Source organism: Portunus trituberculatus, chromosome 6 (genome assembly GCF_017591435.1).
Source record: "Portunus trituberculatus isolate SZX2019 chromosome 6, ASM1759143v1, whole genome shotgun sequence".
Lineage (NCBI taxonomy): Eukaryota > Metazoa > Arthropoda > Malacostraca > Decapoda > Portunidae > Portunus > Portunus trituberculatus.
This window is the reverse complement of record NC_059260.1, coordinates 5868889-5892731: the sequence shown is the minus strand read 5'-3', so window position 1 is coordinate 5892731 and position 23843 is coordinate 5868889. Positions and strand designations below refer to the sequence as shown.

The 23843-nt window shown below is 44.0% G+C and overlaps 1 protein-coding gene across 4 annotated transcripts; it reads right to left on the bottom strand.

The window, feature by feature from the left end:
- Positions 1 to 12615: 12615 nt before the first annotated feature.
- Positions 12616 to 22396, bottom strand: LOC123517759 (tigger transposable element-derived protein 1-like). 4 transcript variants are annotated; one of them, XM_045278200.1, is made up of 3 exons: positions 22263 to 22333; positions 16130 to 16220; positions 12616 to 15987 (listed from the first exon to the last, which is right to left on the bottom strand). In XM_045278200.1, the coding sequence occupies exon 3, from the start codon at positions 15784 to 15786 to the stop codon at positions 13372 to 13374; it is 2415 nt and encodes an 804-aa protein (XP_045134135.1). In that variant the 5' UTR covers positions 15787 to 15987; positions 16130 to 16220; positions 22263 to 22333; the 3' UTR covers positions 12616 to 13371. The 4 variants fall into 4 exon arrangements, with proteins under 4 accessions (XP_045134135.1, XP_045134117.1, XP_045134143.1 ...); XM_045278182.1 differs by lacking the exon at positions 22263 to 22333 and adding an exon at positions 20625 to 20844; XM_045278208.1 differs by lacking the exon at positions 16130 to 16220 and having other exon boundaries at positions 22263 to 22396.
- Between the last annotated feature and the right edge of the window lie 1447 nt (positions 22397 to 23843).

Sequence of the window (23843 nt, the reverse complement as noted above, 5' to 3'; positions counted from 1 at the left end):
GTTAACCCTAAAAATAATAAATGCTCTTTTATTATAAATAATAGAAAATGACGTTGCACAGCTGATCGGGGGACAAGAAGACCGAGGAGGAATGTAGCACGCTGTATCCAGAGGTGAGCTTCCTCTCATGAATTTCCGCATTTTCTTGTATTTCTTCCTCTAACTGATAGTGTATTGTTGTTGAAGATGTCAGAAGCATGTAAATAGGTTATTGCATACAGATTGAAAGTTCAGCTTTGGTCAGATCTTCATGTGTTATACCACTCATAAATGGAATGTGTTTACTGGCATGGCGGCGTGAGACCGTGGATGAGGATGGCGATGATGCCGGGAATCGTCTCTCCACCGACACTTGTTTATAGTGACTACTAATTAGTTACAATCACTGCAACTACTGGCGGTCATGTCTCTATGTAACCACTACAATACGTGCTATTTGCACTAGCAGTAATTTGCAGCTAAAAGAAGGCGAGAGAGATGGGAGGAAGGAAGGAGTAAAAGACAAAGTCCATAGGTGATAGATGGAATTTTCAAGGACAGAGGCAAACACTGGGAAAAGTTGAGAAAAGAAAAGATCAAGGAATCAGAAGGTAATAGATATATAAGAGAGAGAGAGAGAGAGAGAGAGAGAGAGAGAGAGAGAGAGAGAGAGAGAGAGAGAGAGAGATGCCATTGATTGACTGATGCCTGATACTGATAGGCATACATGTTTCCTCCAGGTTATAATATTTTCTCCTTATTATCGCTTTAAATAAGAAAACCAATGTTCGTGGCACAAATTGTTACCAGCACAGTTACTTTATGATGAAGTAGCTTTAATACTGCCAATCTACAAATGTAGTCCGTTCAGGCTGAACGGACTTTCACTCCTCGGTGTTCACAATTATATCCCTATCCCCGTTGAAAGAGTGATCAGCAAATTCTGCGAAAAAAACCGCCGACTACTCCTTGCTTAAGCAGGCAGTGGCACTTGTTGGGTGAACACTTGTAAATTTGTAAATATACTGTATTTCATTAGATCAACAAATCTTTTCAAACCCAAACCCATGATAAAGAAACCATATAAGAATTCCTTATATATAACCTTCATTATGTATAAAGAAACCATATAAGAATTCCTTATATATAACCTTCATTATGTATAAAGAAGTCATATAAGAATTCCTTTTATATAACATGTATTATGTGATCATCCAATTGCTGCTTACATATGAAATCAACATTTAATTTTCTTCGAATATTCATATGGTGACAATTTCTACCTGTTCAGATTTGCCTTTTCACTGGTCGAATGTGCAATTTCAATTGTTTTTTTGTAATTGCTTGCCACCTTAAATATTGATTACATATCATATGTAGATAGGAGAAACATAATTTGTCACATACATACGTTGACTGTTCGAGAGCTCAGAGCTGAGAATTTTAAGCAAAAAACCGCCATCACTAATCACTATCCATTGGTCTTCACTATCTTGAGGGCGGCGGGCCCCCTCCCCCCAAATAGATATTCTGGATCCGCGCCTGAACACATCTTAATTACAGAGCGTGCATCTCACCATCTTGCCTTGCACATGCTCTCTTGCAGACTCTCTGCCCCGCGCGCCGCGCCAACACTCACAAAGCCAGCCTGCGCAAAACACATATACGCACATACACACACATTCGTAACAACTGCCCCCTTACAAAAAGGTCGACCCGACCTTCCTCACACTATAAAACAGAAAGGCAAAATGCATACAAAGTAAACTAGAATACAGTAAGGTCCCGAGTTACATCAAAGTTACGTTCCTGAAACATGACGTAAGTTGATTTTGTAGGTAATTCGAGTTTTCGTACTTTCAAAGCATATTATCGAGTTTTCAACCAATATTTTTTATGGTTATTCGGGTAAGTAAAAGGTTATATTGTTATATTGGTATATTATTTACAACTATGTAGGAATATATTGATTAGGGCCGCGAACGCGAAGGACTGCAGGTTGCCGAGAGGGGCGGCCTGAGGCCGCCAGGAGGGTGAGCAGGTCGAATGTTGTGACGCCCAGGGCGGACAGCTGGGAGCTTTGTGGAGTGCGGTAGGAGTAGAAGCGTTATATGAGTAAAAGGTTATATTGTTATATTATTTACAAGTATGTAGGAATATGAAACAAGCTTGTTTTTGTTGTTGATTAAGGCCACGAACGCGAAGGACTGCATGTTGCCAGAGGGGTGGACGCCTGAGGCCGCCAGGAGGGTGGGCAGGTCGAATGTTGTGACGCCCAGGGCAGACAGCTGGGAGCGTAGTGCAGTGCGGTGGGAGTAGAAGCGTGGGCAGCGTGGCAGAAAATGCAATAGGAAAGGGCAATAGGGATCAGCAGACAAGCGCAGACGGTGCAAGTGAGCTGCGAGTGTCGTGTGGCCCAGGCGAAGGCTCCGGAGTTGTTATTGTTGTGATGGTGGGTGGGCGAGCCCTCAAGGTCGTCAACCTCCCCGTTGTCATGGTAACAGGCTTCCCATTTTCTTCTTCACTCCCTTACACACAGCTGTTGCCTCCCTTCTCATGTCTTTTAATTATGTCCACTTTTTCTTGTAGCGTAATGGTTTTCCTTTTCTTAGCATCACTGCTATCACTCAGGAGTTTTCTTTTTGGTGCCATTGAGCAAGATACTAAGATAGTCAGCAAACGAAGATGTAGGAACACTCTTGCCAGGGGCGACGGTGTGGTGGAACTGAGGTACGTAGAGTGTTATTGTATTCAAGCATGAGGTGGGCGGTGTGGTGGATAACCACTAGTGATGCCTGGCAGCCAACAATAACAATAAATGCCGCGCTTTACGATTTATAAATTTTCAATTTTTAAATCTTAAATTGCCTTATAATGGACTGACGTAAGTGCGAGTTTGATGTACTCGAGAACGACATAACCCAGGACCTTACTGTATTTAGGACAATTCAAAATCTCTCAGATACACAGGAAGCCGGCGGTGACGGACAGGGCGAACAGCAGTCTCCACCACCAGCTGACTGTCACCTGCATCACCGCCCACTGCCTCCTCAACCTCCTTGGGGGACGTCCTCCATCGCTTCCGGGACATCTTCTTTGGCACTTCCTTCCTTCTCGGGCTCATCTGAACCCCAGGAGAAGCTACCAGGGCCGCGGTAGCGCCACAAGCGGTCCGCGTGCACTACCAACGCCCGCTTGTGACTTCTGATCTTGTACGTGACCGCCGAGGGCACAGCCACAACGGTATAGGGCCCCTCCCAGGAGCTCTGCAGCTTCGGCGAGAGGCCACGCCTGCATCGGGGGTTGTGCAGCCACACCCTGTCCCCCTCTGCATACCTGGCATCTCGCATGCAGCGGTCGTACAGCCCCTTCATAGCGCGACTCGCCGTCCTCAGCTTCCCGCGCACCTCACGATGGGCCTCCGCGAGCTGCTCCGTCTGCGCCTCCTTCAGGTGGCTGGCGCTCCGCTGCGCCAGGTCTTCCAGGAAGTTCGGCAGCGGGCACGCCACATGCGGCCGCTCTCTGTGCCGCCGCACCTCAGTCCACTGCACCTCTTCACACGCCCCAACCGGCGTGCCGGCAGGTATATTTCGAACCTTGTCAGAGAAGTTAGCCAGTAACACAATGACTAACTCCTCCCCCGCTCCTACGAGGCTCCTTCCAAGTGCCACACCGTCAGCCAGCCGCAGGTCACTCACAGGCTCCACCAGACCCTCGGCCTCCTTCATCACACGTGTTAAACGGCACTAAACGTGGGCCTCGGTGTGTGGGGGCAGCCTCATTCGCTTCGTGGTAACTACCTTAGCACGCCTGACTTCACGAAGGAAAGGCACGTCATGGCCACGTACCGTCATTCTCTTCTGCCTGAAGTCAACACAGGCGTCCATCCTCATCAGGTAGTCGTATCCCAGTAAACACTCCTCGTCCAGGTCAGCGACGAAGACCGGCATGTCTTCCTCCACGCCACCTACACGCACACGAGCATTCACTGGACCCTGCAGCGACATGCAGTCCCCCATTACTCCACACAGCTGTTGAGGCGAGTTTGGCAACCACTCAGCCTCCACCAGCCCTGGCCGCACCAACGTGTGATCTGCGCCGCTGTCCACCGTCATGTGACACGGCCTCCCGTCCACAGCGCCTCTCACCTGCGCACTGCCAACGGTGTAGTGACGCTTTACATAAGCCGGGGCACTGGAGTTTTGGCCGGCTGAGAGGCGGCCCCTGCCTTCAGCCTGTAGTCATTTCCCACTGACACTACCTCCTTCGGGCTGGGGCAAGCGGGAGGTGGCCAAAAACCTCGATAGCTGGACCCCTGAGAGCTGTGGCCAGCTACAAGGCCTTCTCAGCCTGGTCCCAGCCCTGTGCAGCCACCAGCAGATCAAACTGGGCAGCATAAGACTCCCAGGCTACCTTACCGTCGTACTCGGCAGGCTTGCGAGACTTGAAGCAGGGGAAAGGCGAGCGAGGCGGTAAGGGTGGCGGTGACAAAGACAGTGCACGCGCCATGCCGGGCGGGGAAGCGAGGGAAGATGGCGGGAAACTTGACGCCAACAAACCTGCATTTCCCAGAGGCTGCGAGGCCGCTAGCGGGCCCCCAGGAGCCCTCCATGGGCACGCTGCTCCAACAAGGCCCCAGTCCCCGTCCATGGCACCAGGAGGGGCAGAAGCGACACTCCCAGTGCTCCCGAAACACTCCTTGTCGGGCCACGGGCACCCCGCCATATCCGTTTGGCGCCAAACTGCCTTACTCCTTATGTCTCTCACCTCATCCCGCAGTGCCTGCAGGTCCTTCTCTAGCTCGCCCTTCACTGCCTGCAGATTCTGCTACAGTTCACCTCGCACACTTTCGCAGGAACGATCGGTGTAATCCTGTGCCTCCGCCCTCAAGGAGCCCAGGCTAGACTGCAACACCTCCATCAACTGCTGTGTGTGTTCTGCCTGCCGCCGTGCCTGTTCTGACTGTTGCCATGCCTGTCCTGACTGTTCTGCCCTCATAGACGCCAGCATAGACGTTATCAGCTCGAGCTGGTCGGGCTTCCTCTCACCCGGCTCAGCCTCATCACCACCGCCATTAGCCTCAGCATGCTCCATCACGCTAACCAGTCACAAGCAAACACAAGCACGGTAAAACACAGGACACTAAATCCCACTCCTGACACCTTTGTTACCTTCTCAGCCTTGGTTCTCCGCTTTGACTGGCTGCGTCAGCTTCGTTGTCAAGGGTCCGGAGCACACAGCAGCACACCAACATGAGGCACACAATGGCGGGTAATGGCGGGCAACACCGGACAGAGAAACATCAGCTTACTCACGTCCTTTACTGGGTCCTCAGTTCACAGTACATCACAGGGCAGCCTCCACACACACACACACACACACACACACACACACACACACACAGGGCACTCACAGGCTTTCCCAGGGGCGGGCACAACAGACCACAACAGCAGGCAACACGTCTTAATTACAGAGCGTGTGTTTCACCGTCTTGCCTTGCACATGCTCACTTGCAGACTCTCTTCCCGTGCGCCGCGCTAACACTCACAAAGCCAGCCCGCGCAAAACACACATACACACATACACACACATTCGTAACAATATTTTAAATTGTAATAGTGTGGAAAATATGGGGGATGTTGATCATAAATTGCAACAAAAAATGTACACTTGTGAATAAATATCTTCAGGTGTCCCAAAGCCATTAAATATAATGCATAATTGATAAAACTTGCATATTCCTCTATGCATAATAAATAGCTGCCTAAAGATATTTTGAATTGTAATAGTGTGGAAAATATAGGGGATTATAATAGTTGTTTGCAGCAGAAAAAATGAACTTGAATAAATATCTTTAGGTGCCCCAAAGTCATTTAATATATAGCAAAATTCATTAAAAGTGGCATATTTCTTCATATATAGTAACTAATGCCCAAAGTACATAAACTGACAAGTGTGGCAGAAAAATTTTTAGTTAGTGCTTACAACATAGTTTTCAATGGGAAACAGCTTTAGGAAAATGTAGTGATTGCACCATGTTACATCAGGCTTCCCTGACTCTTCTTGCTCAGTACTGAGCGGCTGAGCCTTACTTCGTACTGTATGGATGTCTTTACTGTGTGTGCCTATTAATGCTAAATTATAGCCCAAATTAGCATATTTTTGGCTCCAGACTTATAAGACAACATGGCTAAGACACATACAACTAGATCAGCAGATGAGTGCCCCATTTTTGGACATGGGGAAGATTTATGGAATCGAGTATTACCAACTTATGAGACAGTAATGAGATGTTATATATTTGTGAGAAATGATCTGAAGAAGAGCACAAATAAGAATCCCTCAATCTCTGAAATTGCTGACAAGCTTGTAGAAAGGCTAAAGGTAGTTTGGAAAAACACATCTATTCCAACTGTGTCAAATCAACAGATTGAACAAATGCTAAAATGTTACCATGCAAAGTATCGCAACATATTAAAACCCCACAAAGGCAGAAGTGACTCTCAAGCTTACAGGGCAAGACTTGAAGCATTCAAGTTAGAAGCACAGAACAAATTGTTTGATATTGCAGCATGTAAATGTAAACTACCATTAAACTGTGCTTGTCCCAAAGAAAGAAAGATTCCAAAGGAAGAACATATTTTCCTGTTAGATCAGAGGAGTGAACGGAAAATGGTCACTGATCGAGTGGACATAACATTAACCAAGAAAAAGACTGCAACAATGCTAAGGAAGCAAAGAGAACAACAACTGTTATCCCATACAAATTGTACGGACACCACCAATACTGATCTTGACATTTCAACAGAAAGTGATAATATATCTGAGCATACAGATGATGATGAGCTATATCCAAAACCAACACCTTCCAAACGAATTCTTGAGAAGAAGCATATGTCTTCCCCTAGGAAGAAGAAAACCAAACATCTTCAAACTCTAGCTTATGCAATGTGCATGTGATCGAGCTGGTGTGTCAGACAGAGCTGCAGCTCTTATTGTAAGTTCTGCTTTGCAAGATATTGAAGTTGTATCAAGCCAAGACATGTCAGAAGTTGTGGACAGAAACAAAATTAGAAGAGCTAGGTAAAAGATGCGATCATCCAGCATCAATCAAAGAGAACATAAAGCAATCACAGGTATATATTTTGATGGCAGGAAGGATTTGACATTAACCCAAGAAATGAAGGGGGATAAATACTACAGAAAGAAAATAATGGAAGAACATATAGCTCTGGTTCATGAACCTGGAGCAGAGTACATGGGCCATTACAGTGTAACATGTGGGTCTGCAGTGGGGATAAGTAAAGGCTTCTTTCAGTATGCTGAAAAAAATGATATTGACCTGAAAGACCTTGTTGCAACTGGCTGTGATGGCACAGTAGTTAACACAGGAGAAAAAGGAGGAGCCATAGGATGATTGAAGTGAAGCTTAACAAACCAGTTCATCATTTAATTTGTCAACTCCATGCAAATGAGCTGCCACTGCATCATTTAGTGGAAAAACTTGATGGAAAAACATCTGGCCCAATTGGTAAACTGCTCAATGACTGTGAGAATCTTCCCATTGTAGCATTTGAAATACTTGATGCAGAAAAGCCAACTGTACATTGTAATGATCTTAGCACTGACCAGAAGTATTTACTTGAAATTCACCAAGCAATTATCACAGGAATTTGTTCACCAGATTTGGCACATCGCAACCCAGGAAAAATGGCCCACTCCTGTTGGGTAACGACTGCAAACCGCTTGCTTCGTTTGTACATCTCAACTGATAAGCCTTCCAAGATATTCTGCAGCATTGTGCAGTACATAATGCAGGTTTATGTGCCAATGTGGTTTTCCATAAAGCAGAACACATCTTTTGTAAATGGGCCAAAGCATATACTCAAGACAATTGAACTCACAAGAAACCTTGGTGATGATGTGTGTAATGTTGTTAGACCTGTAATTCAGAGAAATACTTCTGCCATGCAGAAAACATTTTAGCAGCAATGATAGCAGACAACAAAGATGAAACAAGAGAATTAGGCTGGAGGAGAATAAAGAAGACCCGGCAGAAAAACAAACAAATCTGTGAGATGCTTCAAGGTTCCTTCTATAAATTTTGATGCAACGGATTACACAGATCTGATTGACTGGCAGCTAAGTCATATCTCTAACAAGGAATATAACAGATGAAGACATTGAACACCACATTATAAATAGTAGTAAAATGACATTTGAAGCATTTCCTTGTCATACTCAGGCAGAGGAGAGAATAATTAAAGAAGTCAGTGATGCTTCATTGAAGGTGTGTGGGCATGAGGCACGACATGGATATACTACAGTATACGATCAAGACTTGCATCACGTGCCAAGATACCACGCTTTGAAAGTAAAACTAACCTCAAAGCATAAGCAAATGTTAAACAAATTAATAATTGAATTTGTCATGCTCAAAGATGGGTGGTTGGGATGGAGCTCGACACACAGCCACCTCCTCATGGTGAGCTCTGGATAGTCTTACTTAAGATGAACTGAGAGCTGTGTTTCTGGACATTAATAATAGATGTCTAAAACATGGCATATTACAATGGAAGGCAATATTGTTGCAGAAACATAGATCTCTGCTCACAGGCAACAACATAGAGTAATTATCACTTATTATATTTTTCAAATATGTTGGGGCACCTGATAATGTAGTATTAGACCGCTGAGCTTTTAACAGTTTTAAAATCTTTGCTAAGCCCATATTTTCCACACTATTACATTATGAATTTTTTTTTTTTTTTTGCCAATGTCGATCCACCCTAATATATATATATATATATATATATATATATATATATATATATATATATATATATATATATATATATATATATATATATATATTATTTTATTATTTTTTTTGTAACCTTCCCTTTCTTCATTCCTATTCACATTGGTAGAAAGTTCGTGAAATATGATCAAAGGAGAACAAGCAATAATAAAAGTTCCCACAACAAACTGTAATGATTTATTCCTTCACATGATCCCCTCTCACACTACCCACTGCTTCCCACACAGACCAGAGAGCCACCAGCACATCAGCTAATATTGGACAAAAAACAAAATTATACATACAAAGGTAAAAGTAATAAAAATATCACTGATAAGAAAATAAAAATGATAATACTGTAATAACCTCCATCATATAAAGGAGAAAGGAAAATGACATACAAAATATTTCCTCTCTTGATTATCAAATAGAAGGAAAAAAATGCATTGGAAAGAGAGGAAATGAAAGCTGCAATCATTAATTTAATTAATATTCCTTTTCTTGCTTCACAGAGCTCAGGAGAGAGAGAGAGAGAGAGAGAGAGAGAGAGAGAGAGAGAGAGAGAGAGAGAGAGAGAGAGAGAGAGAGAGAGAGAGAGAGAGAGAAATGTGAAATGAAAGAAAAAAAAAAAAAAAAAAAAAAAAAAAAAATTACACATACACATGGAGAAACAATGTAGAAATAAGTAAACCTCATAGTATAAAAAAATCTACATAGATAACTATATGAATACTACAGAGGTAGGAAATGAGAAAAGATAACATAATGAAAATCTGTAGTAATAGCAAAATCAATTCCATCTTACCAAAGACAGAGGGAAGAAAAAATGTGTACACGTATAATATATATATATATATATATATATATATATATATATATATATATATATATATATATATATATATATATATATATATATATATATAAGCAGACAATAGAAGTTAGTTTTGGTGTAGTGGATAATGTGGTGAGCGTGGGATTGGGCAGACATCCACGAGTAGGTTCAAATCCCACCACATACCACTTTGAAGCTATACCATTTGTTAAGTGGTTTAAAGTTACCTACATGTCACCATGATACCCAGGTTTTAGGTGGTTACACCAAAGATGCGTTTGGGTGGTGACATGGGCCCTAATGTTGGTACAGTACCATACAGGGACGGGTAAGGCCCTTATAAAGAGTAAGCAGTTGGAGGGGCGAGAAAAATTGGCGGAGACGCCTCAGAACACTTAACTTCATAGAAGCTGTTTTGGCAAGAGATGAGATGTGAAGTTTCCAGTTAAGACAATGAGCAAAGGACAGACCGAGGATATTCATTGTGGAAGAGGGAGACAGTTGAGTGTCATTGAAGAAGAGGGGATAGTTGTCTGGAAGGCTGTGTTGAGTTGATAGATGGAGGAATTGAGTTTTTGAGGCATTGAAAAACTACTAGATTTTCTCTGCCCCAATCGGAAATCTTGGAAAGATCGGAAGTCAGGCGTTCTGTGGCGTCCCTGCGTGATCTGTTGACTTCCTGAAGGGTTGGTCGTCTCTGAAAGAACGTGGAAAGATGTAGGGTGGTATCATCAGCGTAGGAGTGGATAGGGCAAGAAGTTTGGTTAAGGTCATTAATGAATAATAGAAAGAGAGTGGGTGACAGGACAGAACCCTGAGGAACACCACTATTAATAGGTTTAGGAGAAGAACAGTAGCCGTCTACCACAGCAGCAATAGAGCGGTCGGAAAAGAAACTTGAGATAAAGTTGCAGAGAAGGATAGAAGCCGTAGGAGGGCAGTTTTGAAATCAAAGCTTTATGCCAGACTCTATCAAAAGCTTTTGATATGTCTAACGCAACAGCAAAAGTTTCACCGAAATCTCTAAAAGAGGATGACCAAGACTCAGTAAGGAAAGCCAGAAGATCACCAGTAGAGCGACCTTGACGGAAGCCATACTGGCGATCAGACAGAAGATTGTGAAGTGACAGATGTTTGAGAATCTTCCTATTCAGGATAGATTCAAAAACTTTAGACAAGCAAGAGATTAAAGCTATAGGACGGTAGTTTGAGGGGTTAGAACGGTCACCCTTTTTAGGAACAGGCTGAATGTAGGCGAACTTCCAGCAGGAAGGAAAGGTAGAAGTCGATAGACAAAGTTGGAAGAGTTTGGCCAGGCAAGGTGCAAGCACAGAAGCACAGTTTTTGAGAACAATAGGAGGGACCCCATCAGGTCCATAAGCCTTCCGAGGGTTTAGGCCAGCAAGGGCATGGAAAACATCATTACGAAGAATTTTGATTGTAGACATGAAATAGTCAGAGGGAGGAGAGAGGGAGGGACAAGCCCAGAATCGTCCAAGGTGGAGTTGTGAGCAAAGGTTTGAGAGAAGAGTTCAGCTTTAGAGACAGAAGAGATGGCAGTGGTGCCATCAGGATGAAATAAAGGAGGAAAGATGAAGAAGTGAAGTTATTTGAGATGTTTTTGGCTAGATGCCAGAAGTCACGAGGAGAGTTTGAGTTTGAAAGATTTTGACATTTTCTATTTATGAAAGAGTGTTTGGCAAGTTGAAGAACAGACTTGGCATGATTCCGGCAGAGATATAAAGTGCATGAGATTCAGGAGATGGAAGGCTCAAGTACCTTTTGTGGGCAACCTCTCTATCATGTATAGCACGAGAACAGGCTGAGTTAAACCAAGGTTTAGAAGGTTTAGGTTGAGAAAAGAATGAGGAATGTACGCCTCCATGCCAGACACTAACACCTCTGTTATGCGTTCAGCACAAAGAGATGGGTCTCTGACACGGAAGCAATAATCATTCCAGGAAAATCAGCATAATACCTCCTCAGGTCCCCCAACTGGCAGAGGCAAAACGCCAGAGGCACCTTCGCTTTGGGGATCCTGTGGAGGGATTGGAGAAATAGGGCAAGATATAGAAATGAGATTGTTATCGGAGGAGCCCAACGGAGATGAAAGGGTGACAGCACAAGCAGAAGGATTAGAGGTGAGGAAGAGATCAAGAATGTTGGGCGTGTCTCCAAGACAGTCAGGAATATGAGTAGGGTGTTGCACCAGTTGCTCTAGGTCATGGAGGATAGCAAAGTTGAAGGCTAGTTCACCAGGATGGTCAGTGAAGGGAGAGGAAAGCCAAAGTTGGTGGTGAACATTGAAATCTCCAAGAATGGAAATCTCAGCAAAGGGAAAGAGGGACAGAATGTGCTCCACTTTGGAAGTTAAAGTCGAAGAATTTACTATAGTCAGAAGAGTTAGGGGAGAGATAAACAGCACAGATGAATTTAGTTTGAGAGTGACTGTTAAGTTGAAGCCAGATGGTGGAAAACTCGGAAGACTCAAGAGCGTTGGCACGAGAGCAAGTTCAGCTGTTGCGCACATAGACGCAACATCCAGCTTTGGAATGAAAATGAGAATAGAGAAAGTAGGAGGGGACAGAGAAGGGGCTACTGTCAGTTGCCTCAGACAGCTGTGTTTCAGTAAGGAAAAGATGAAGAAGTTTAGTAGAGGAGATGTGGTGTTATAGCACACTAGTTTTCACTGTCTTTTGGTGTATTTCTTATGGGTAAAGTTTTCCCAGTAGAGCTTCCTTTCCTTCACACTCACTGCCTCAAGCATTACAATTCATTTCCTCCTACATGACATTGTCTCATAATGTACAGTTTCTTATAGCAGACTAGTTTTGCTGTAGCTTCACCCCACACCGACTATGTGTCACAGCATTCTAACGTATCCTCAGCCCTGCTTTCATAGGCACATAACTTAGCATAAAACTGGTTAGATTCATCTCTTCAAAACTCTCTCATAATCGTAACCCACACACACATCTTTCTTCTGACACATCAGGGAGCATTTTTTGCTTAAGTAGGTTTTATTAAAAACTGTACAATTCTGTTCTGTGGCTTAAGTCTAATTCAGGTAACAAACTTCCACTTCACCTCATAAGTGTCAATAAATACAAAACTCCTTATTTCCTAGCAAGGCAAGCAATGGTTTTCCAGTATTTTGTAAAAGTTCAATTGTGGTGCCCCCTTGCTATAGTGTGGTAAGTGACGCATGCATTGGATAGGGCAATTCAAGCTCGTTCATGAAGTACCTGACATTCTGAAAAGTCCAAAATGTAAGTTCATAAAGTTGGAATATAATGAAAATTGAAATTTTTCCCCTCCCAGACTGTATGGAAATATATCCTGAGAGAAGTACCAGGACTAATCACCACAAAAGATTATGGTGTTATCACCCCCCAGCCAATGGAAATGCAGATGCTCTGAGGCAAGCGTCAAGTATTTTACCTCATTGCAGCACAGTACTGTAGTGAAGGAAGTGCACACTATTTTCTTGATTGTCTGTCTGTGTCACTTACCTCACTATAGCAGGGGGTGCCACAATTCCTTTCTAATAAAGATAACAAACTTTCATTTATCCTTTAATAGATTCCTACATATAAAAACTAACATCCTACAGAAAATGCAATACTTTTTGTGACAGCTTTGTAAAAAGTGAGTAATAACTTTACTACAATACAGGTGAAAACCCTACAAACCTCTTCATGAAAGCAACACCTCCATACACATCACTAACTAGGGAAGGTGATGCCTGCCACGGGAGCTACTCCAGGGTGGGATAAAAGATGGATGTGTTCTTTGCTTTCCTCTTCTTGGTGGTGTACAACTCCCTGTAGCTCTTGATGCCTTCCTCCACCAGGCCCCGCATGTCACAGCTTCTGGTACAGTTAGGGTCATTGTCCTCCAGCACTGCCATGGCCTCCTCAAATAGGGACAGCACATGGCGTAGGAGAGTCATGTCCAGGGTCTTGGAGCTGTCTACCACCTCACTGTGGCCTTCCATGGTCTGGTCTAGCTCCAACTGGAAGTAGTCACTGGTGGTGGCATCCTCGTCAGTGGTCCTGAGGAGGTCCTGCACATCCTCCACAGTGACCTGCAGGAAGCCCACCTTGTGTGCTAGGGTCACCACGTCCAGCTCAGAGGGAGTACTGGCCAGTTTGTTGCCAGGGAGGGAGTACACACACTCAGGCCAAATGCTGAGCCAGGCAGCATTCAGCGTGGTGGCGCTCACGTCGTCCCATGCCATGCTGATGTTGTTGAGTGCCTTCCTCACATTGTAGTTGAGCCAAAACATAAGCACAGACTCCTTGTCCTCCCCCTCAGTTTCCCGCAGAAGGTGGGCCAGCAGGCGATGCAGGTAGTGCAGCTTGAAGGCAGCTGTGATGCCATTCTCCATGGGCTGCACCACCGACTTACTCATGGTGGGCACGAACATCACTTCGATGTTGTCGGCCCAGTCATCCATAGAGTGTGGGAAGGCGGCGCTGTTGTCCACCAGCAGCAGGAACCTGTTTTGCAGGCCGTGCTCTGCAGCATACTCCCTGCACCGCGGCGACACATACTCCACCACATAGTTCTGGCACAATGCAGGCACCACCCTGCCCTGTGCCGACGACCTCCAGATCACCGGCAGGTACTCCTTGATGTAGCCCATGAGGGAGCGGGGGTTCTCCGTGTGGTACACCAGCAGGGGCTTCAACTTGAGGTCCCCTGCAGCATTGGCACCAAACATGAGGGAGAACTGGTCCCTGGAGCCCTGGCACGCCTGCTCGTCCACACTGAGGAGGGTGCTGGCCAGTGGCTTTCTCCAGAACAGCCCCATCTCATCCACATTGAGGACCTGCCTGGGTGTGTAGCCTGCCACCTCAACCTTGGCCCTCAGCAGGGAGGAGAAGCCCCTTGGCATCCCAACCTTCACCTCCACAATGGGAGGTGAAAGTTGCCTTGGGCCAGAGGTGTGTGCTGCGGCCCAGGTCTCCACCACACCAATGGTTTCTGATGCAGCCTTGGCCTCCACTGCACTGCTGCGTTCTGCCACAGCCCTGGCCTCTGCCACACTGCATAACTCCTTGGTTTCTTCTATGACTGAAGACAGCGGGTAGATGAAGCGTTCCTTGAACTGCTGCAGCCAAGCATTGGAGGCCGTGAAGTTGTCCACCACCCCTTTGGCCTCCTCTGAACCCACACTCTGCCGTACAAACCTCCACAGGCATACAGCCTTCTTCCGGATGGTGTCATCACTCACGCTGTCTAGCTGGCACAACTGTTCGTTCACCCAGATCTTAAGCAAGCGCTCCATGTTCTCCATGACGACGTCTTCAGAATTCCTGCCACTGACTTTGGTGTTGGTGTCCAGCAGCAAGCTGTCTTTTGCAGCAGCCTTGATGCTCTTGGAGTTCTTCACCATGAAGTGGATGGTGGAGTGTGCCAGGCCCATGGCGCGGCCAATGTCACATAATTTCTCACCCCGCTCGGCACGCTGCACCACCTCCAGCTTGGTGGCCAGGGGGTGGGGCCGCCGCTTCTGATGCTGTTGCTGCCGCTCCTGCTGTGCCTTGGACATCAGACTTTGACAGTTGTCATTCAGCATGGTGGTCACATTCATCTTGTTGGTCAGCATCTTGAGAGCTGTGTCCTTCTTGGCCGCCACCTTGATCTTCATCGAGTCTTTCTTCATGTCGTACACGGAGGACACTGGGATGTTCATGGAGTAGGCAATGTCTCGCATTGTATCACCATTGCTGATGCGCTTCACCACCTCCATCTTGGTAGCTAAAGAGTAGATGGCGTTTTTCTTTCCTAATGCAGAGGAAGTCTTGAAGTTAACTTTTTTGGTGCCAGAAACTTTGCTAGTCAAAACCTTATGACTGGCAACACCTTTCCCCTTTCCCATCAACACTTTCTTTGTGGCATGACCACCTTTTCCATTCTTTGGCAACACCTTATCTTTAGCACCACCTTTCTCTTTCTCTCTCCCCAGTAGATGAAACAGGCCGGCTTGCTTGGCCATGGCTTTCACCCTATCGGCCTTCAGCAGTATGTCGTAGACGGTGGCACTGGGCAGACCCATTGCCTTGCAGATCTCCATCCTTGTCTCTCCTTTTTCACCACGCCTCAACACCTCCAGCTTGGTGGTCAGCGGCCGGCGAAGCCGAACAATTTTCCTCGGTCCACTCATGATGTGATGCTTGACAGACCTACTCCTGATATCCACTCACCACAGATTCAGTGCCATGCCTGGTCCCCAGTGGCACCAGCAGTCAGGATGCCACTGCTCAGTCACGTCCCATTACCACTTCAGCACGGCAGCCACTGGGGCATGAAGGCAAGGCTGGCAGCTGACTGGTAGTGACTGGCGACTTTGTTGCTGCTTCTTGGTCTGCGAAAGTAACACTAATATGATAAATGTTTATATCACAATATGAAAAATGTTACTTCAAAATAAACATCCCTTTCCTTTTCATGTTTCTAGTAGAAATTTCTTCACTCAAGAAAGTCAGAAAGTTGTTATGACTGTTTACGTTTTCATTAGAAACTGCCCAGCACAGCAGGGATTGAGGAGGCCAGGGGTAGCATTGTCTGTCACCCACGTCCCTGCAAGCTTGTCGTGCACTGGGAAAGATACTCACAAACTAAAGTAATATATATATATATATATATATATATATATATATATATATATATATATATATATATATATATATATATATATATATATATATATATATATATATATATATATATATATATATATATATATATATATATATATATATATATATATATATATATATATATATATATATATATATATATATATATATATATATATATATATATATATATAGTAAGCCCCTGCAATTGGCGAATCTCAGCTTGGCGAAATTCACTTTTGGCGGTAGGGTGGCCACGGACCACTGAGTGCAAGCTTGGCAATTTGAATTCAAACTTGGCGGCAGCACGGCGAACCACGCGGGTCCCCGGTGATGTCAGACCTCTCTCTAAACCTGTCAGAACGCAGTGTGAGAGTCGCCTTCAGCCACATTTTGTTTGTGCTACCCTATGTTCTGCTAGCGTGGAAATGAATTCTGGCGATTTACCGCCAACGTGGGTTCAACCATTGAAACAGGTGGTACCGGGGAAGGAGGACAATGGTGGTGGCAGCAAGGACGAAAGTGGGCGAAGGAAATGGGTTGAAAAACGGGAGTTACAACCTTTCTATCATGGCTTATTCGCTTTATTTATTGTTTATTGGTCTGTTTTGTACATTAGTTCTAATATATGAAGGCAAAAGATCTTATTTCAGCTCGAAAGATGGTATTTTAGGGGTCAAAAGAGCGACTTTTGCCGATGACCAAAGACTGATTAAGGCATTTTTTAGGCAATTTATATGGTATAAAGAACTCGTATTTGGCAAAATTCACATTTGGCGGTAGTTTCACCAGACTAATTAATTCGCCAAGTGCAGGGGCTTACTGTATGTATATATATATATATATGTATATGTATATATATATATATATATATATATATATATATATATATATATATATATATATATATATATATATATATATATATATATATATATATATATATATATATATTAGAGTACTCATTGGAAAGTATGTAGCTAAATGAATTTAAGAGTAAAGGAACATTATATATTTTTTTATTAATAATTCCTTGGCTGGTCAGCACCATGACAAGGACAGTTCATTGATACATTGTCAACCAGAGTGTAATCCCAGAGACTCAATCATAATAAAGCTGCAGTTAATATATATATATATATATATATATATATATATATATATATATATATATATATATATATATATATTGTGAGAGGCACCGCATTGTCTCCCCTTTATTTTATTATTTTCGTGTCGTATGGCGGCCCCTTAGCACGGGCCTCAGGCTGTTCCGCTGTGTGGCCACCTTCCCCCTTTTCTGTTCCCGCCATCTCGTTGTGCCTGGCAGAAAACGCCAGTACCGAGCCAGTCTTTAGCCAAGGTAGACACGTTCGGTCTTGGATTCTTGGCACAGTGTTGAGACGCGTGTTACTAGGCTGTTCTGGGTGCTCAACAGTCTCGGTCTGGGAGTTGTGCCCTCCTTTTGGAGTAGCTGGTTTGCTGCTGGTTTGGCCGTGACGGTGTGGAGCAACGGGTTTGTTGTTCCAGGGAAAGTGTAGCTGGTTTGGCTGTATTTCCCGTGTTTTTGCGTTTGTCCCTCTTGTTGTTTTTTAGGTGGCCGTAGTCACCAGTGTGGTTGGTGGGCGGCTGTGTGCCACCATCATCTTTTTGTGTAGTTTCTGTAGTATATTGTTTATAGTGACCGTAGCCACACACACAGGTTGTCTGATGGGAAGCTTCAAGCTGTCTCCCAGTCGGCGTGCAGTAATCATCTGTACGACCTGTTAGCTACGAGTATCTTGACTCCCTGCGTGGCTGGTTGTCACCCGGAGTTGGTAGCTGGGCTTGTGTATACCACCGGATGTGGAATACGCATCGTTTCTTGTAGTAAGCCGTAGGCACGGGGAGTCAGTCTTGACAGGTGCTGGCAAGCATCTGTTGCATTAAGTAATATAGTAATATACACTGCGTGTCTTGTCCCAGTCTGTAGGCACTTATAGTCTGAGAACAAGACGTGTGGAGAAGCATTAATACTCCCGTAGAGAAGTGGGTGGAATTGTATTTGTGGGCGGTTTTCTCTACGGAGTATTAAGGCTTTGCCCTTAACACATAACTTATATACTATCTATAAATTCTACTTGGTTTGGTGTAGGAGGAGAAGGAGTTGCTAAGGAGATTCCCTAGCAGTGGGGGAAGTTATACACTGCTGGCGACCTCTATTTCTGTAGTATTATTTGTCTACTACTAGGTGCTGGGTGTGCAAGGCTCAGGGAAGGGATTGGTACATGCTGGCATCATTACCAAATCCTCATTAGGCACGAGTGATAACAGAGTATCTCGTCGCCTCTCAGGGCAGCTGTGACGCCGTGAGGGAACAGCAGTCTATTAGAGTTTGCACATTTTCAGCAGAAAGAATCTGAGTGTTACTGCTGCTGTGAAATATAGGTTTGGGGACCCTGTGGAGCGTCACACTCCCCGGTGAGCAGCAGTTAACTGTAACAATATATATATATATATATATATATTAACTGCAGCTTTATTATGATTGAGTCTTTGGGATTACACTCTGGTTGACAATGTATCAATGAACTGTCCTTGTCATGGTGCTGACCAGCCAAGAAATTATTAATAAAAAAAATATATAATGTTCTTTTACTCTTAAATTCATTTAGCTACATACTTTCCAATGAGTACTCCTAACATGGTGAGTGTCTGGCCATCAGTCCAGTCTCTGGGCTGATGGCTGAGACAAGTGTGAGTGTACCAACAATACATATCTCAACCATCCCACCACACACCACTCCAATTCACACTGCACCACCTCACACCACCCTGCTCACCACACTACCTCACTCACCATAGCACCCCACCTCACACCACACACATTTATGACTTCTGAGGGCACAAACCTCACCAAGGAAAGCAGACATACTGTTACTGGATAAGGATAACATTGAAATAACATTTTCCATCCAAAGACTAGAATAAGTTATGTTATAATAAATTGATATAAAATGCACTTTCAATTAATCTAGCAGCTGTTTCTGCCACAGTTCAAGTATTTTCTTACGAAGTGCCCCAAGTGCAAACCAACGATTTGTGACAAAAACAAGCAATTCATAAAAATGCTAAAATCTACCAGAAAAATATAGTTTCACTCTCATGCACAAAACTGAAAGAAAGAGGCCTCACTAAAAATTAACTTAACAAACCCTAATGTAACCAGCAATACCAAAAAGAGGGGATCCCGTCACTGGGACATCAGCTGGCGCAATTTATGGGATGTCAGCAGTCGCCAGACCTTAGCTAGATATACAATGTTGCCAATCATGCAAAAGAACCCTCTCCCCCCCTCTCTCTCTCTGAACTAACCTAACCCTAACTTTAACCTGATCTAACCTAAGACTAACCTAGCTAACATAACCTATCCATGCTATTGGTCTGAAGGGTTCTGAGGAAGATGTATCAGCAGTGCATATCACCTCAACTAGGTTAGGTTAGGATAAGCTAGAGTTAAGGTTAGGTTAGTAGAGAGAGAGAGAGAGAGAGAGAGAGAGAGAGAGAGAGAGAGAGAGAGAGAGAGAGAGAGAGAGAGAGAGAGAGAGAGAGAGAGAGAGAGAGAGAGAGAGAGAGAGAGAGTAAGGGAGAAGGAGAATTCTTTTGTTTGATGGCCAACAATGTATATCTGGCTAAGGTCTGGCAACTGCTGGCATCCCACAAATTATGTCAGCTGATGGCTGAGTGATGGGATCCCTTCTCTTCAGTATTGCCACGCAACTAACCTAAGCTAAATAAAAAAAAAAAAAAGTTAGAAATTGATGTCTCAGGAGAAGACTTTGCATTGGTGAAGCTAAACACCACTGTTGGGTAAAAAAAAAAATAAAATAAAATAAATAAATAAATAAATACAATGGGTTCTTCCTTTCCCAAATATGGCCATTTGCCCTCTTTAAGGAAAAGTGAAATTTGGTTTATTTCGGTTTTCCTGACCAACGAAATCAAAACAATCTTAACCTCACCTAATCTAAACTCTATTCTAACTCTGTTTCTGCCAAGGTGTGTCGATTTTCAAAGGTATCAATAATAATGAACAGGCCCCACCAAAGAAAAAGCTTCATAAACGTGAAGTACTACCACGTCATGTTACTGACATGTTACTGTAGTTACTGACAAGGACTAATAGTAAGCCCTAACCCTCTAATATAAGCCAGGCCTCGGGTGAGGTGAAAACAAATGTTAAATCAGCATCCCCGGGGATAATGCTGAACTAACATCAGTCTTCACACAAAGACTAGGACACCTTAATGTTACTTCACCACCACCCCAGAGTTATGCCACTTCATTAACTTATCTCTTTCTCCTATCACCACTGAATACACACCCAGACTAACACGGCAGGAAGCAGCAGCAGCAGCAGCAGGCGTATAGGGCACCACCAGCCTCCGTACACCCACTGACACAGCGAGGCACCAGACACATGAACTTCCTATCAGGCCAGAGGTAGGCAAAAGTACCGCCTAGGAAAAGGTGGCAGATTGGACTACGCGCAGGGTGTTGGGCGCTGAGGCACAAGTGGTGGTGCCTGGCAACACGCTAAGGATGTGCACAGAAAATCGGTATACCGAAATATCGGTATTATAGCTTCGGTATTATTGATATTTTAGGAATCAGAGGCCCTTTACCGGTGATTTTGTTTTCAATATACCACGTACCGGTAATTTTTTGTCGATATTTTGTTTTGATATCATTATTTTTTTCTTTAGCAATATCTTAATAAACACGTCCCGCCCACTCTCCTTGTTTCCCTGGCCCTGTAAAACTACAACTAGGTACAACTAGGTAAACACACACACACACACACACACACACACACACACATGATGTACAATAGCTCACACACACACACACACACACACACACACACACACACACACACACTTAATGCTCATAATAAATATATTCAGAAAATATTTCATACGAAACTGCACAGAAGGCTTAAGGGGTAAACAACGGCCCATTAACGTTAAAAGGAAAAACAGTTTGCGCATGTTCAAGTGTCATTGCGCGTTAGCATTAGTAATATATGCGGTTATTATTATTATTATTATTATTATTATTATTAGTAGTAGTAGTAGTAGTAGTAGTAGTAGTAGTAGTAGTAGTAGTGGTAGTAGTAGTAGTAGTAGTAGTAGTAGTAGTAGTAGTAGTAGTAGTAGTAGTAGTAGTTGTTGTTGTAGTAGTAGTAATAATGGTAGTAGCAGGGCCGTTTCTAGCTATAGGCGGACAAGGCGATTGCCTAGGGCCCCCAAGGCACCAGGGGGCCCCTTGGGTAGCTTGGAAAATTTAAATTTCATAAGTCACCCAGGGGCTCCGACGAAAAATTGAAATCTAGGGGGCCCCCAAACATCATCTTGCCTAGGGCCCCCACAAAGCTAGAAACGGCCCTGGGTAGTAGTACTAGTAGTAGTAGTAGTAGTGAAGGAAGGAACGTAAAAGGGGGGAAGGGAGGAAGGGTGGCTGGGATGGGACGGGTTTGTTTGTAGGAGTGAATGGTGGGGGAGTGGGGGAGGGAGGGTTGTTGACTTGAGAGATTAGCGTGAGAGGAATGAGGTAGCAAGAGTGTCAGGGTTGAAGGGGGGGAACAGAGGAAGGAAGGAGGAAGAGGGGGCAATGCAGTCACTGACAATTGGTGTTTAAATTGGTGAAAATTTAAGTGCGCAATGGCACAAAAAATACACGTGGCACTCTATCAGATAACTGCAGTGCAACTTCACAAGTACATTGGTTAAATTATTCTTGATAGTTTGAGGTAAAAGTGTGTGTGTGTGTGTGTGTGTGTGTGTGTGTGTGTGTGTGTAATTCATCACAGTCCTTTGCTGGTCACTAGCCAGCCTTCCCTATTGTTGAGCGAGCTCAGAGCTCATAGACCAATCTTCGGGTAGAACTGAGACCACAACACACTCCATGCACACACCGGGAAAGCGAGGCCACAACCCCTCGAGTTACATCCCGCACCTACTTGCTGCTGGACAGGGGCTACACATTTAAGGCTTGCCATTTGCCTCGCCGCGCCTGGAACTCGAAGCCGTGCTTTCTGGGTTGTGATCCGAGTGTGCATGCTAACCACTACACTACGCGGTCTCTCTCTCTCTCTCTCTCTCTCTCTGATGTCAACATGAGCCTAAAACTACCTTGTGTGATTATTTACATTCTGTCCGAAAATGTTAGATAAAGGGAACTTTTTCAATGCCATAGAAAAGGAAAATTACACTGGTATTACCGGTATTTTTACGTGGGTATCGGTATGTGGGTACTCGTATCCCTACTATTCTAGTGGCACTGCTAGGCGCAAGCCGCGCAACACTACCCTTTACATGACGCGTCTCAGTGCATGACTTGATGCAGCATTTGCGTTGTGCATACAGAGTTCTTTCCTGTTAATCCGGTGGCTTGATTCCAGTTATCAACAACAAAAAATGTACATTATTTTTCTTTCTTCAATATACTTATTTTCAAACAAGTATCCTCTAATGTTTGGAGATGATCATGGAATGTCCTCTCATTGCTAAATTGAGGCCACAAGGTCAATGTGACTTGTACAGCCTCATTGACCATTTCCTAGACTCAAGGAATATCTTCAGTTTGCTCCCAGATTGTAAGATGTTTATGCAATTAATAAGGTGTTCAATATCTGTATTTTTCATTTTATTTTAGTACTCGTATTCTTGTTATGTAGGTACTGTCTATTTATACATTTTGGATACTTAATCCTTAAGTCTTTGCCCAGGGGGTGGGTGGTGTACCCGCCATAGGATATTGTACATAACTATATCAATCATTATAGGAATCTGATGCAATCTTTCGTAATGAGGTGCAACATGTGTGAATGCTGACCTCACCTTTTCCTTAAAAAGAGGTTGCAGGCATGCTTCTTTATTTCACAAAACTAACAAGTGATTTGTTGCATTCATGATTGACTCAGATAAATAAAACAAATTAATATAATCTCCATAGGTAGGATGCATTTTATGTAGGTATCACTACCAGCTAGCGAGAAATAAATGTAATGAACGACACAATACACCCAGTTGAGATTTCCCTTGTCACATGACCGACGCCCTGTGCCAGCATCTTGAGGCTGGCCCTGGGCCTGGGTAGCAGTGGGTGCGGCACCGTCCGCCGGGCGGCGACTGGGGAAGTGTGTGTGTGTCAAGTGTGTTGTGCGTCTAACCTGTGTGCTGCGGGAATTAAGTGACTCTGTGAACTCAGTGGCATTACGAACACTTTCCCGAGTTTTAAGCACGTTTCCATATGTAATTGTACGTTGTGTGTGGACAGCACTTGTAAATGTGTACATAATATACAAACTTTTTATATCTTGAGTTTTCCTTCTACACCTGGGTTGCTTAGGGACACCAAAAACTACCAGTGAAACCGCTCGGCTGAACAACAGATAAAAACAATAAACTTAATAACTTTTTTGTGGGCCTACAGAATCTACAGAGACCTGCTACCCAAACAAAGTTAAGCTCTCTACACACAAAATTAATAAGCTTACCAGTGGCAAGGTCCATCCTCCTTCTTTGTTGTATTTCATTAT